Source organism: Salvelinus sp. IW2-2015, linkage group LG13, assembly GCF_002910315.2.
Source record: "Salvelinus sp. IW2-2015 linkage group LG13, ASM291031v2, whole genome shotgun sequence".
Taxonomy (NCBI): domain Eukaryota; kingdom Metazoa; phylum Chordata; class Actinopteri; order Salmoniformes; family Salmonidae; genus Salvelinus; species Salvelinus sp. IW2-2015.
In genome coordinates this window covers 16,164,610-16,180,049 of record NC_036853.1, presented here as the reverse complement: position 1 = coordinate 16,180,049, position 15,440 = coordinate 16,164,610, and the positions used below count along the sequence as shown (strand labels likewise).

At 40.1% G+C, this 15,440-nt stretch overlaps 1 protein-coding gene across 7 annotated transcripts in view; it reads right to left on the bottom strand.

Moving 5' to 3' along the window:
* LOC111972198 (ELAV-like protein 4) overlaps window positions 1-2,988 on the bottom strand; it is a 93,239-nt gene extending 90,251 nt beyond the window's left edge. For 3 of the 7 annotated variants that reach the window (XM_023999103.2, XM_070446154.1, XM_070446155.1), the window contains exons 1-2: window positions 2,472-2,988; window positions 1,772-1,903 (exon numbers count right to left, since the gene is read on the bottom strand). In XM_023999103.2, the coding sequence (XP_023854871.1) occupies window positions 1,772-1,903; window positions 2,472-2,519 (180 nt within the window). In that variant the 5' untranslated portion in view covers window positions 2,520-2,988. The remainder of the gene's footprint in view (window positions 1-1,771; window positions 1,904-2,471) is intronic. The other 4 variants (XM_023999101.2, XM_070446153.1, XM_070446156.1 and 1 more) reach the window with 2 other exon arrangements.
* Window positions 2,989-15,440: the final 12,452 nt, after the last annotated feature.

Below are 15,440 nucleotides of genomic sequence, written 5' to 3'. Positions count from 1 at the left end.
TACCATTAATCATTGTAACGATGGTCTGTTTTAACCAGGGTAATCACAATCCCAGTCACGCCTCATATATTCTGACTTACATACAACTAATATAGTCACATTTATTTTAACAGGAAGTAGAATAGTATTTGTGGGTTTTCAGGGTCACATAGAAACAGGGGGATAAAACATTCTCCCTGGTTTGTGCGCATTCCAATCATAGCTTTAGAACGGTCTGCATAATCATTATCAGATATAATGAAAATGCATACAAACATCCACATCAAGTTCTTTAGCTCACCCAAACACTAAATACTTTTTTTATGTGTTGCAATTAAAAGGCTTGAAAGAGTTGATTTAATAACTTGCCATAACCTCTCACTACCCATTATTACAATCTACTATTCAATTTTAATTTCAGCAGAAATTAAGGCACTGTGTGGTACTATTATTATGTGAGAGAGAAATTACAGCATCAAGCTACTTGTCATCTGCAATTTAAGTCTATTTCCTCTGTAGTTCAACACTAGGATTCTTCACAGGCAGCTAGTGAGCATGACTGTGTAGCCTATGCGAGAATAGTCTGTATGAGTGAATAAGATGGTTCTGCCAGGTGAATAAGAACATTAAGTCTTTATAGATGACCAAACATTTCCTCTGCAATCGTGTACAGTCAACAGAAGACCTCAATGCTGTCAGCATTACAACGATTTCTGAAAAATTCTGGAAAGCTCTAGGGTGGGAAGCTGAGCCTGTTTGAAGGGAAGCCGAATGAGAGCCCATCACAGATTAGACACCCACAGTTTCATGTCAATTTAATGCAGGTTTTCTCATGCCTCTCTTCCCCTTGAACTACACTCTACATTAGAAACAGCACATACTATAGACTCAAGTTCTAACAATGAGGAGGAAGACTTGAATAAATTATCTCAAAGATAATGTCCCTAATGGTTTAACTTCAGGTTGACTTAGTTGCCTGCTTTACATAATGGCCATCAATAGCAACTATCTGCATTACATATTGAAGTCAGATCAGCATCCTGTCTAAACAAATCTCTTATGTAAAAAGTGAAACAAATAAACTACACTATATCCATACTTCTAAATTCTCTACATACAGAGCATCAGGTATTAATGGTAACATTCATATCTTACAGTATTTCATCATTGTGGCAAGGTTTCAGTGTATTGCAGTAGCCCTGTATTTCTAAGTTGCCGCACATCACATCTTCCAGTTACGAGTGTCAAGATGGTAAATGTACCCAACCCCACACTTTTCAAAGAAAAAATATTACCTGACGCCATATTACATACTACCTTCCATATTATAATTTACTCTCGGTTTCAGATTAAAATGTAGTTTAAAAATAAATAGTTTATAAATATTGAGGTAACATTATTTCCATGCACATACAACACATAAGCCATAAGCGCACACACACACACACAAAATGAACATAAAGATGCAGGCATTGGCAAACTATGCATGCAGTGAGCCTGCTACACTGAATTCATACACACTTCACATGCACTCTGCCGCTCTTACTCCCAAGATAACGGACTGATTGACAGAGGGTTAAGGCAGAGTAGGCGGTTGTAATTGAACACACATAAGCATGTTAATAGCTGCTAATACAATTCCTGGGGATACAGTCATCTTCCTAAACTGATCATTATTTACTGCTCTCTCTCTCTCTTTCGCTCTCTTTCGCTCTCTTTCACTCTCTCTCTCTATCATTTTTTCTCCTGTTTGTGTTTTAAGAGATGGAGATATTTCTTTCTATCCTCTTACCAAAAGTGACCTGGACCCCATCTGGGTGGATGGGAGATCCCTGGGAAATAGCGGCGAGAGCCTCTCAGGGACGGAGCCGTCAGCAGTGGCTAGTCCCGAGAGCTGGGGGTACCTCACCATCATCTTGAGATGCTGCTCACAGAGTGCACGCTCACACACAGATAGAGGGGGAGAGGGAGAAGAAGGAAGAACAGAAACAGGAAAGTAGGAAGGACAGAAACAGAATGGCAAAGGACAGCGGGAGTGAGGGGGAGAGAGGAAGAGGAGGCAGAGGGCAATCACAGTACACTATACACACACACAATCACACACACACAGTCATGCAGACACACAGGCACCAACCACACGCTCACACACATATGCACACACACACACATGATGGGCGATTCCTCAAGCAAGCTTAGCAATGATAGCCACCTTGCTTTGGGGAAATTAGGGGAAATAAAACAGTTGTCACATAAATCAGCCAGCCGCCTAGCCTTCCATTTGTTACTGCAAGCAAGAATGAGTGAGAAGCGTTGTGATCCTTTTTCTACTAGCATCCATCGAGCTTGGCTAATACGCTAAGCTCTGGTCATTAATCAACCCTGTGTCTTTACACTTTACACAGAAATGCACACACACAATAATACACAAGACAGAATGGTAGGCAGCACATACACTGGGGAGGTGAGAAAAAACGAAGCCAATTTTTCTTTACCTCATTGCTCAACAAAGCAGCGTTGAGTGTTCGGCTGATTTCGAACATCTTGTAGTCAATGCTTTTTCTTGTCCTTTTCTTATTTTCTAAGGGTTCCCCTTCAGTGATTTTCTCCCTCTTTCTACTGGAAATGAGAGTCAGTCCCAGGAAAAAAGAAAGAAAAAATTAATCAATTAAAAAATGGGAAAAAATCCTCTAATTTCTTTTGTGTCAGATTTTTGTCCCCTTTTCCCCCTGCTTTGGTACACCTCTGGTGGATGTGGAGCTTGTGCCCAGGGTCTCGGCACACAACTGAAGAGTATTTTTTTTTTWATCTCCCTAGAGTCAGCACATTAAAACAAGCAGTCGGGCTGGCGGGCTTGTTCCCTTATCTGTCCCCCGCACACTCGCTCACACAATGCGCTCCGATCCTCACACTGCTCTCTGGCAGATTAGCTTGTCCCAAAACATAGCTCTTGGTTTAAACTTCCTCTCTGTCTCTCTTTCTCTCTCTCTCTCTCTCTCTCTCTCTCTCTCTCTCTCACCCACTCTCTCTCGCACTCTCATTCCATCTCTCTCTGTGTCGCTCTCTCCCAACTCACTTGCTCACGCTCTCATGCAGGCAGCTACAGTTCACTGTGCTACCACAAGGTGGGAAGTCTGTTCTAACAACAACAGCGACACCACCACATCTGCCTGTTCTCCCTGCTTTCTCTGTGTTTCCCATCTCCTCTTTCTCTATGTGTATAAGACATGAGACATAGGGATCAGGCTCATTCCTTCTCTTTTTCTGCCCAGTCTTCAYCTCAATAGGAATACTTAGAAGTAGGACGATGGAGCACCATCATCAATTACAGGGATTCTTGAAAGACGGGGCAATCCCAAYGTTTTTCCCACAGATTTTTCTTAATATTAACCAAATTTGAAATATATATTTTTATAGACCAACGTATCAGCTATCTCACCTCTTTTTTTATGTATCGTRAACTCCGTTAGACACAATACAAGGCATTTCATTTTTACATTTACTGTCCAACAACTGTTTAAAGGCCTTGCTTGTTCAATTCTAACATTACATATGTAATACAAATCTTCAAACTTTTTGTTTTGTTTTATACCACTATATAATTCTCCAGGGCTAATTTCATWAGCATTTTGGCATGTTTTTCTAGATTCAGAATATAAAACAAGATTTATAAAGGAAACATGATCCTTTATGTCTAGCACAGCAAATATTTCAATAGTTTAAGCAATTATTGCAGAACAGTGATTAACATATTTTTTCAGAACATTTACGAAAAAAATATCTTAAGGGGGTTAACAATGACTTCCGGAGATGACAATAGGTACTCAAACAGACATATTCTTGCCTCTAAAAGTAAAAGTTCAATACAAACATTTGTAAAATATGGAAAATGGTTCATTTGACAATCCTAAACAAAAACATAACCATTCTATAAGATCTTTCAGCACTCTGACGAGGGTTGATGTTAGACAAAAATCTGAGTTTACGTTTTACGGAGTTGACAAATCACATATTTTTCTTCTTTACTCAGGTGGTATACAAAGTAGCAATTTMGTTTTTCCTCAGTTGCTTTATGACCATAAAAACKAATTAAAATGAACATATTTGAACAAAAAGTMATATTCTATCTTAATCTATAAGGGAGACGGAGTTGACAGGTTATGGTTGTGACCATGGTGATATCAATAATGTTTGTTTAAATCTATCAAAAGTAGAAGACTTTAGGGAGCACAGGTTGTCTTGCCGCAGTACATGTCAGGAGATGGTATAACTGACCCTGCTCATTTCTGATTCATTTAAGATTTTAGACAAATCTGAGTTAACCAAAACTTCGGACACATTTCTTTAGGAATCACAGTTGGAGATAAATATTCCTTAAAGTCAGAGACGGCTATTGCAAGAAACTACGAGACCCTTTTCAGGAAATATTAATTTAGCCTGTTTTCAAACTTTTAAACACTTTTCTGGAGAGTTAGAAATTGTGATCCCTTGCTCTGGACAAGGGCATTTCCTGGCACATAGCCGGCAGTGCATTCCTTTTCAGCATGACATGTGGGAAATAGCCACATACAGWAAGTCAAGAAATTGGTTTAAGACATGTTATTTGTGATACATTGAYCTGTACCGTCTCTCTTGAGTAAGATTCTTTAGGGTTGTACTGTATGTCATTCAAGGTTTGGGATACAATACTTACTATGTAATAGCATGTTTATACAACCCTAATACAACAGGAACTCCAATGTTACTACACAGGTGTAGGAGAAACAATGAAAAGTGGTAAAGTGTTACCACTCCTCCTGAACATAACATGATGTAGGTCAAATCATTGGTCAAAGGTCAAGGTCAGATGATTGATCATTATCACATTATTGTCGCCATCACATCATGTTATTTTCCTATAGTTTCCTGAAGATGTACAGTATTTCTACTGAATATAATAAACTGTGTGATGACACCGTTCATCAGCTTGGTGTGACTTCATCTTAAAATACAGTAAAAAGGTAAAAGTATCAGTACCTCCACAAGCAGCATGGCTTGTCTTTGTCTCCAGTGCACTGTATGTGCTTTTTCTCCTGGCCCTAGGAGAGGACTGTGGCCAGTTAATAGCAGCCTATTGACACYGGACCATCTGCTGGTATGGACCACAGCCAGCAGAGAGGAGAGAGTCACTGCAAGCAGAGAGGCGAGAGAGAGTTACTTCAATTCTCCCCTAATGCTGTTAATGTTGTGCATTTGAACGTGTGATTATTTGCATATGTGCACGGATATGGAAACGATAAATAGAGAAAGAAGGGAGAGAGTGAGAATAAGGCTGAAATCTTATTCACATCGAGAACAAGTGAGACCATACAGCACTATAAATATTACTAMTAGGTGGTTTTTTCTATCATAGCCTTATTCTTACATGTACCTCAAAAAGGCTGTTACCATGTACAACTGGCTTCAGAGTCATTTCAGCAAGCCATGACACCCACCATCTCATATTGTTCTGAAATTGTTTCTATAGTTAGAAACACATACAATTGGCATTCCTGAAACATTATTTTGTTGAAATATAAATTGATCTTGGAGAAATTAAGCTAATTGATTGCACCCAAATTTACCATTTTAATTTATAGGATTCAGATAATACTCAATAAATATAGTACCCAACATCCAATTTGGACCAAACTTATTCCTGACAATGAGTAAGACATTAGAAATAACACAAAATGGTCAAAAGCCACCCACGGAACCCCCACGTCCCACTCCAATCCCGTCCCAACAACCAGTATACAGTTTCAGTTCTCTATGTTTGACAAGTAGTATGAAGCTGTGGTTTGGAGTATTGCTTCTGCATACTATGTAATGTATGAATCTGGTAATGGTTATTTTCCTTCATTCAGAGAAATTAGTAATTGAAGTCGCTTGCCCCATATATTGTTTCACTTTCGAGAGGAGCAAAACTTTTCTCTCCCGACACTTATACCACAACATTTGTACAATCAATATAAACTATCAACATTTGTCATTTAATTTTCGAATKATCTGTCATTCGCTAAAAATGCATGGGTGAGAAGAAATAATAATATCAAGCAAGCATGGGCTGCGATCACCACATAGCGACAGACGTCAACAACAATAGAATAATTATATGGACAGACAAAGTAGCCTACTAAACAACGTCAAGTAAACAGACAAAAACAACCACAAAAACAACCAAAGTCGACAGGAAATAACTAGATTGAACAACAATGACTAGCTACGGATTCTGATTCATAAACGATGTTTGGAGAAGGGGAAACTTTAGCGCTGAGATGAGTGACTGTGACTAAGTGAAATAGAAAATGGGAAAATGAGAGCAGAGGGAGAGCGGCTTGTTCTAATCCAATCGTTGCAGCAGACTCAACCGATAACGCCGTCCGTTTCTTTACAGACAGGAGAACTAGCCAATAGTTGTTTAGAGCACACAGCTCTTCACACTGTTCGAGTGAAAGAGAGAGATGCGTGCTGGTAGCAGAAATTAAATACAAAAAATATCGATCACGGATAATTACAAAACATACTTGTGTCATAATCGTATTAGAAAAATTCTCCATATTGTTACGATACTTGTTTTGTCCGAGTACTCGGCACACTGCTACTCACCACTCTCTGTAGYGCCTTGCGGTCGGGTGCCTTGCAGTTGCCGTACCAAGCGATGATGCAGCCAGTCAAGATGCTCTAAATGGTGCAGCTGTAAAMAWWWWTTGAGGATCTGAGGGCCCATGCCAAATTTTTTCAGCCTCCTGAGGGGGAAGAGGTGTGGTGGTGCCCTCTTCACAACTGTGTTGGTGTGTGTGGACCATGTTAATTCCTTGGTGATGTGGACACCAAGAAAGTTGTAGCTCGAGACCCGCTCCACTACAGTCCCATCGATGTGGATGGGGGCGTGCTCTCCCCTCCATTTCCTGTTGTCCACTATTAGCTCCTTTATCTTGCTAACGTTGAGGAAGAGGTTGTTGTCCTGGCACCAGGTCTCTGACCTCCCTATAGGCTGCCTCATCTTTGTTGGTGATCAGCTCTACCACCGTCTTGTCGTCAGCAAACTTGATATTGGTGCTGGAGTCGTGTGCGGCCCCACAGTTGTGRGTGAACAGGGAGTACAGGAGGGGAATAAGCACAGACGCCTGAGGGGTCCCTGTGTTGTTGCCCACCATCCCTGCCTGGGGGTGGCCCGCCAGGAATTCCAGGATTCAGTTGGAGAGGGAGGTGTTCAGTCCCAGGGCAGCATTCTCACGTAGGTGTTCTTTTTGTCCAAGTGGGAAGGGCCGTGTGGAGTACAATAGAGATTGCATTGTCTGTGGATCTGTTGGGGCAGTATGCAAATTGGAGTGGGTCCAGGGTGTCTGGGAGGATGGTGTTGATGTGAGCCATGACCAGCCTTTCAAAGACTTTCATGGCTATAGGTGTGAGTGATACTGGCTGATAGTCATTTAGGCAGGTTACCTTGGTGTTCTTGGGCACGGGGACTATGGTGGTCTGCTTGAAACAAGTTGGTATTACAGACCGGGTTAGGGATAGGTTCATAATGTCGGTGAAGACACTTGACAGCTGGTCAGCTGGTCAACATATGCTTTTATTCATTTTTCTAGTCTCTTGTATTTATTAAATAGATCACAACATTTCCTTGTTGAAAAAAACAAACAGATTTGGCACATGAAAAGAAAATGTGTGGTCWTCTTGTCACGCCCTGACCATAGTTTGCGTTSTTTGTTTCTATGTTTTGTTTTGGTCAGGGTGTGATATGAGTGGGCATTCTATGGTGTATGTCTAGTTTGTCTGTTTCTATGTGTTTGGCCTGATATGGTTCTCAATCAGAGGCAGGTGTTAGTCGTTGTCTCTGATTGGGAACCATATTTAGGTAGCCTATTTTGTATTGTGGGTTGTGGGTGATTGTTCCTGTTTCCTGTGTCTTTGTGTATGTCACCAGACAGGACTGTTTCGTTTCGTGTATTTATCGTTTATYGTTATTTTGTTGTTTTGTTCGAGTATTCGGTTGTCATTAAAAGGAATATGAATACTCACCACGCTGCATCTTGGTCCTCCTCTCTTTCGCCCGACGAAGAACGTTACACATCCTTACAATTCAAGCCAGTCCTCCATGAAATCAATTCAGTTTGTCCTTATTTTACGTCCAGGAAACAGACCCTTTGTGTGTGGTTTATTCTCTTCAAAAAAGGTATTGATTAGTTACTGTTAGACCATTCCTGGAGAACAAGCAAACCATTAGGCAACAGCAGTTCTAATGGTTTCAATGTTATGGTTTCTAATGGTCTGCAATGGTAAAAGTCCCAAACACATAGACTGCATAGTGTTTTGCAATTGTAATGGTATTGGGTTTGGTTGGGTTTAATGGTAAATGTCACTGATCACAATACATAGAGTTGCGGGCAAATATATTGGTACAATTTTCTTAAATAATTCCATATTAAGTTTTAAAATAACTCCACATGTTGAAATTGGATTTTCAACATTGCAGAACAACTTTTTTTTGTGAACTTAAGTTTACAATTTTAATTGAGAAAATAAAGACGATTGGCATGGACAAAAGTATTGGCACCCTGGAGCTAGTACTTGGTTGCACAGCCTTTGACAAAGATGCTGTAACTGCATACAAATGCATCTTGTAGCCATCAATGAGCTTRCTGCACCGTTCTACTGGAAAATTGTCCCACTCTTCAGCAGCAAAATGCTCAAATTTTTCWATATTTGAGGGGTGCCCTCCACCAACTGCTGTTTTTAGATCTCGCCCTAGGTTACTTTACTGACCCTGATACTGGTGACCTTGAGTGTAAGCAAGACATCATGAAATCAGTAGTTTATCAAGGTTTTTTGGAGTGCAATGTTCAACAAAGTATCCAAAAACGGGGTCTCTGTTGAAGGTTGTTGGTCTTCCAACAGAACAACAAGCCCAAACACACATCAAAAGAACCCAGGAATGGCTCAAGAAGAGGAGGTGGACTGTTCTGGAGCGGCCAGCGAAGAGTACAGATCTGAATCACTTCCAAAACCTATGGCGAGAGCTGAAAACAGCAGTTAGTGTAGGGCACCTCTCAAACATAGAATAATTAGATACTGTATACTGGTTGTTGGGGTGGGATTGCCATGGGGTGTGGGGGATCCGTGGGTGGCTTTTTATATCTCCCGTCTTACTCATTGGTAGGAATAAGTTTGGTGCAAGTCGGATGTTGGGTACTATATTTATTGAATATTATCTGAAATCYTATAAATTAAAATGGCCAATTAGGGTGCAATCATTTAGCTCAATTTTTCAGAGATAAAATTATGTTTCAATAAAATAATGTTTCAGGAATACTAATCGTATCTGTTACTAACTACAGAAACAATTTCAGAACAATCTGAGATGGTCGGTGTTAAAATCCTCTTTCTTGTGCTTTTTGAGGTGGAACGACCCTTCTCAAAACAGTCTCTGTGGGGACAGCCAGGCTGCCTGTACTCTGGGATGAGCTGTCACTTGAATCATCCAGTCTGAGGGTTGATTTCTCTGTCAGCTGCCTCTCAAGCCCTCTTCTCTGACCTGCTCAGTCCCAAGAGTCTCTTGATTGCTGTCGCCATAGTGACTGTCTGCATGCCGCCTGTTCTTTCCAGTCCAACATGTCCTACCTTTTGATTTTGCATGACTTCCTTTTCATTGATGGCGCTTYATATGCCTACATGGTCAAACTAGAAAGGGTTTCCTTGTTCCAATACTGCACATGAAGACACATGCAGAGTTCCATCTAAAAAGACAGACTAGAAGCAATCTCTAAGAAAAGTAGCCATGAAAACATTATGGATTTGTAATMAAATCATTTCAGTCATGCTATAAATACAAATCTTTTTAAATAGTAACAATGAAAAGAGAGTTTGAAAATATAATTTGAGAAGGATGAGCTGAGGATCATGGACAGGACTGTACTTTTCTTTTGATTTCGATGATTGATGTGTTCATTAAATCATATTTTCAGTCTGTAAACTTGATGACAGATCTGCATGGAGTACAGATGTGCAGATGTGGAAATGTATTGTCAGGAGTTCATGGGCTTCATCATCATCCTCTAAAACGTTGATACCCCTGAGATGAGTCCAGAGATATACACACCTAATCCCAGGTAGACACATCCAAGTTGATGATCTGGGCAATTCCACGGAAACAGAATGATGCAAAAACCAATGATTGCTAAGTTAAACAAACCATTCACATCCCCTTGACCTTTTCCACATTTTATTGTGTTACTGCCTGAGTTTAAAATGGATTAAATATTGATTTTGTGTCACTGGCATACACACAATACCCCATAATGTCAAAGTGGAATTATGTTTTTAGACTTTCTTTAGAAAAAAAAAGACTACCTCTTCTCTGTACCCCACACATACAATWGTCTGTAAGGTCCTTAAGTCGAGCAGTGAATTTCAAACACAGATTCAACCACAAAGACCAGGGAGGTTCCTGTGCAAGTTGGTTGTTGATCATTGCTAGACAGACATTTTAAAGTCTTGCCGTAGATTTTCAAGAGGATTTCAGTCAAAACTGTAACTAGGCCTCTCAGGAACATTCAATGTCATCTTGGTAAGCAACTCCAGTGTAGATTTGGCCTTGTGTTTTAGGTTATTGTCCTGCTGAAAGATGAATTTGTCTCCCTGCAGACTGAACCAGGTTTTTCTCTAGGATTTTGCCTGTGCTTAGCTCTAATCCGCTTCATTATATCCTAAAAAAAACTCCCTAGTCCTTGCCAATGAAAAGCATATCCATCACACCTCCTTGCTTGAAAATATGAAGAGTGGTACTCAGTGATGTGTTGTGTTGGATTTTCCCCAACATAACGCTTTGTATTCAGGACATAAAGTTAATTTTTTTGCCAAATGTTTTGCAGTTTCACTTTAGTGCCTTATTGCAAACAGGATGCATGTTTTGGAATTTGGGAATTTTATTCTGTACAAGCTTCCTTCTTTTTACTTTGTCATTTAGTTTAGTATTGTGGAATAACTGCAATGTTTTCAGTTTTCTCGTATAACAGCCATTAAACTCTGTAACTGTTTTAAAATCACCATTGGCCTCATGGTATAATCCCTGAGTGGTTTCCTTCCTCTCCGGCATCTGAGTTAGGATAGACGTGTGTGTCTTTGTAGTGACTGGGTGTATTGATACACTATCCATAGTGTAATTAATGACTTCACCATGCTCAAAGGCATACTCAATGTCTGCTCCCCCCCCCCCATCTACCAATGGGTGCACTTCTTTGCAAGCTCACCAGAGCTTGAAGAATAAAAAAAAAAATATGTGCAAATATTGTACAATCCAGGTGTGCAAAGTTCTTAGAGATTTACCCAGAAAGACTCACAGCTGTAATCTCTGCCAAAGGTGATTCTAACATGTATTGACTCAGGGGTGTGATTACTTATGTAAATGATATATTTCTGTATTACATTTTCAATCAATTTGCAAAAAWAWATATATATATATGTTTTCACTTTGTCATTATGGTGTATTGTATGTAGATGAGTGAGAGAAAAAAATATTTAATCAATTTTGAATTCAGGCAGTAACACAACAAAATGTGGACAAACGCTTCGAACACACCACCAGCAAAATAGTACGCAGCATCATCTAGATATGTATGCAAAAAAAGTTCAACATTCACCTTCTGCTACTATTTCTGTCAAGCAGTCTACACATACAGTTTGACCCATACGTTCAATAAATCCCATGCATGCACCACACCGAGCGCACTGCAACTGCCTCTGCAAAGCAATGCTGCATGGCAAACGTAGCGTTTCATTGGAAATTAATGTAATTCTGGTTTACCAAAATGCAATGACSCTGTCGGTGTGATCGAAGCGTAAGTCATGGGGTATGAATACTTTCTGAAGGCACTGTATATGCACAACGACGACTTTTAATAATGTCCACTGAAAATAACAAAAACACATGGAATTGCCCGTCCACAGTACATTCAACGAAACATGTAGGTCTACAAATGGAAAAACAAAGACAAGAAGCGTTTAAAATGTAATACATTATTTTGTTTCTTGTCTCAAAGTAATTTCATTGAACATCAGTCCAAAAATAAATCCAGCACCATAGAGCCCATTAATTGGCTAGAGTTAAGGGATGACATACCATGAAGGACAGTTATTACATTTTCAATTTTAAGGAAATATTGCACAGCAGTTCTTTATCATTAAGAAATAATCATGCCATCCTAGCTGTTCAGATGCCTGTAGCTTGCCATTAAATATGATCACAGGGAGAAAAATCCTTATCCTACTCCCAGCCTTATTCAGTTTCTCCTGTTACACAAAGCTTATAACCTGAAAAGTAACAACAGATATTCTATATGTCTCTTGCTCTGGAGTCATATGACCATTCATTTGATGCAGCTAATACTACTACCACAAATAATAATAGATTGGATTTATATAGTGCTTTTCTACCAACTGAGGTACTCAAAGCGCTTTACATAATAGGGGGAAACTCACTCACATGTGTAGCACCACCCTGGGTGATGTACAGCAACCATTTTGTGCCAGAACGCTCACCACACATCAGCTATCAGGTGAAGAGGTGAGGAGTTATATATGCCAATTAGGAATGAGGGGGATGATTAGGTGGCCATTATGGACTGGGGCCAGGTTGGGAATTTAGCCATGACACCAGGGTTAACACCCCTGTCCCAWGTGCCATGGGATCAGATGCGGCGGTAATAATGGAAAGAGAATAGGGTCAGGCTTGATTGGCTTGATGACATATGCTCCAATTGTCTAGAAATCCTCATGCTTTAATAAATCAGTGGATAATTTAGAATCACAGCCAACAGTGAGCGAGAGAGATATTGCATTTCATGCTACATGTTTAGGCTCTGAAGCCTACCATGTTCTCTATTAGAGGTCGACCGATTAATCGGAATGGCCGATTTCAAGTTTTCATAACAATCGGAAATCGGTATTTTTGGACACCGATTTGGCGGATTATTTTGTATATATATTTTTTTACACCTTTATTTAACTAGGCAAGTCAGTTAAGAACACATTCTTATTTTCAATGACGACCTAGGAACGGTGGGTTAACTGCCTTGTTCAGGGGCAGAACGACAGATTTTTACCTTGTCAGCTCGGGATTCAATCTTGCAACCTTACGGTTAACTAGTCCAACGCTCTAACCACCTGCCTTACATTGCACTCCACGAGGAGCCTGCCTGTTACGCGAATGCAGTAAGAAAGAAGCCAAGGTGAGTTGCTAGCTAGCATTAAACTTATCTTATAAAAAACAATCAATCAATCGTAATCACAAGTTAACTACACATGGTTGATGATATTACTAGTTTATCTAGCGTGTCCTGCGATGCGAAAAAGGACTGTCGTTGCTCCAACGTGTACCTAACCATAAACATCAATGCCTTTCTTAAAATCAATACACAAGTATATATTTTTAAACATGCATATTTAGTTAATATTGCCTGCTAACATGAATTTCTTTTAACTATGGAAAATGTATCACTTCTCTTGCAACAGAGTCAGGGTATATGCAGCAGTTTGGGCCGCCTGGCTCGTTGCGAACTAATTTGCCAGAATTTTACGTAATTATGACATAACATTGAAGGTTGTGCAATGTAACAGGAATATTTAGACTTATGGATGCCACCCGTTAGATAAAATACGGAACGGTTCCGTATTTCACTGAAAGAATAAACGTTTTGTTTTCGGGATGATAGTTTCCTGTTTCGATCATATTAATGACCTAAAGCTCGTATTTCTGTGTGTTATTATGTTATAATTAAGTCTATGATTTGATAGAGCAGTCTGACTGAGCAATGGTAGGCACCAGCAGGCTCGTAAGCATTCATTCAAACAGCACTTTCGTGCTTCAAGCATTGCGCTGTTTATGACTTCAAGCCTATCAACTCCCGAGATTAGGCTGGTGTAACCGATGTGAAATGGCTAGCTAGTTAGCGGGGTGCGCGCAAATAGCGTTTCAAACGTCACTCGCTCTGAGACTTGGAGTAGTTGTTCCCCTTGCTCTGCATGGGTAATGCTGCTTCGAGGGTTGCTGTTGTCGATGTGTTCCTCGTTCGACCCCAGGTAGGAGTGAGGAGAGGGACGGAAGCTATACTGTTACACTGGCAATACTAAAGTGCCTATAAGAACATCCAATAGTCAAAGGTATATATGAAATACAAATCGTATAGAGAGAAATAGTCCTATAATTCCTATAATAACTACAACCTAAAACTTCTTACCTGGGAATATTGAAGACTCATGTTAAAAGGAACCACCAGCTTTCATATGTTCTTATGTTCTGAGCAAGGAACTTGAACGTTAGCTTTCTTACATGGCACATATTGCACATTTTCTTTCTTCTCCAACACTTTGTTATTGCTTATTTAAACCAAATTGAACATGTTTCATTATTTTTTGAGGCTAAATAGATTTTATTGATGTATTATATTAAGTTAAAATAAGTGTTCATGGCCCGGGTGGCGCAGTGGTCTAGGGCCACTGCGCCACCAGAGTCTCTGGGTTCGCGCCCAGGCCTGTCGGCGGCTGCGACCGGGAGGTCCGTGGGGCGACGCACAATTGGCCTAGCGTCGTCCGGGTTGGAGGGAGGTTGGCCGGTAGGATCATCTTGCATCGCGTTCCAGCGACTCCTGTGGCGGGCCGGGCGCAGTGCGCGCTAACGGAGGGCCAGGTGCACGGTGTTTCCTCCGACACATTGGTGCGGCTTTCGGTTGGAGGCGCGCTGTGTTAAGAAGCAGTGCGGCTTGGTTGGGTTGTGCTTCGGAGGACGCATGGCTTTCGACCTTCGTCTCTCCCGAGCCCGTACGGGAGTTGTAGCGATGAGACAAGATAGTAATTACTAGCGATTGGATACCACGAAAATTGGGGATAAAATTTAAAATTAAAAATTAAAATTAAAAAGTGTTCATTCAGTATTGTTGTAATTGTCATTATTATAAATAAATAAATAAAAATCGGCCGATTAATCGGTATCGGCTTTTTTGGTCCTCCAATAATCCGGTCGACCTCTATGTTAGCTAAAAAGAGGAGAGAGGACCATACATTGTTCATTTAGAGTTCCAAAATAGGCCTACTTCCACTGTCAGAGATAAAAAATAAAAATAAATATTTCTTGAACCCCCATTTCCACTGTCCAAACAAATGGAAAAAACCATAGAGATACTTTTAAATTACTAGAGAGGCTATGTCATAAACTCGGTTTCAAAATGGGGTGAAATGGCAATTTCATTGCAGTACTGAACACAATTTCATTGCAGTATTAATTCATAAAATTATTCAGTGACAGTCAAAATAACTCTTCAATACGCATATTCATGAGGCTAGCATAGTATCTCACTCTACATTGAATACAGATGGTTGACATCAACACCCCTCATCGAATATTCAAAATATTATTCAAATAACGAAATATCCACCAATCCAAATAT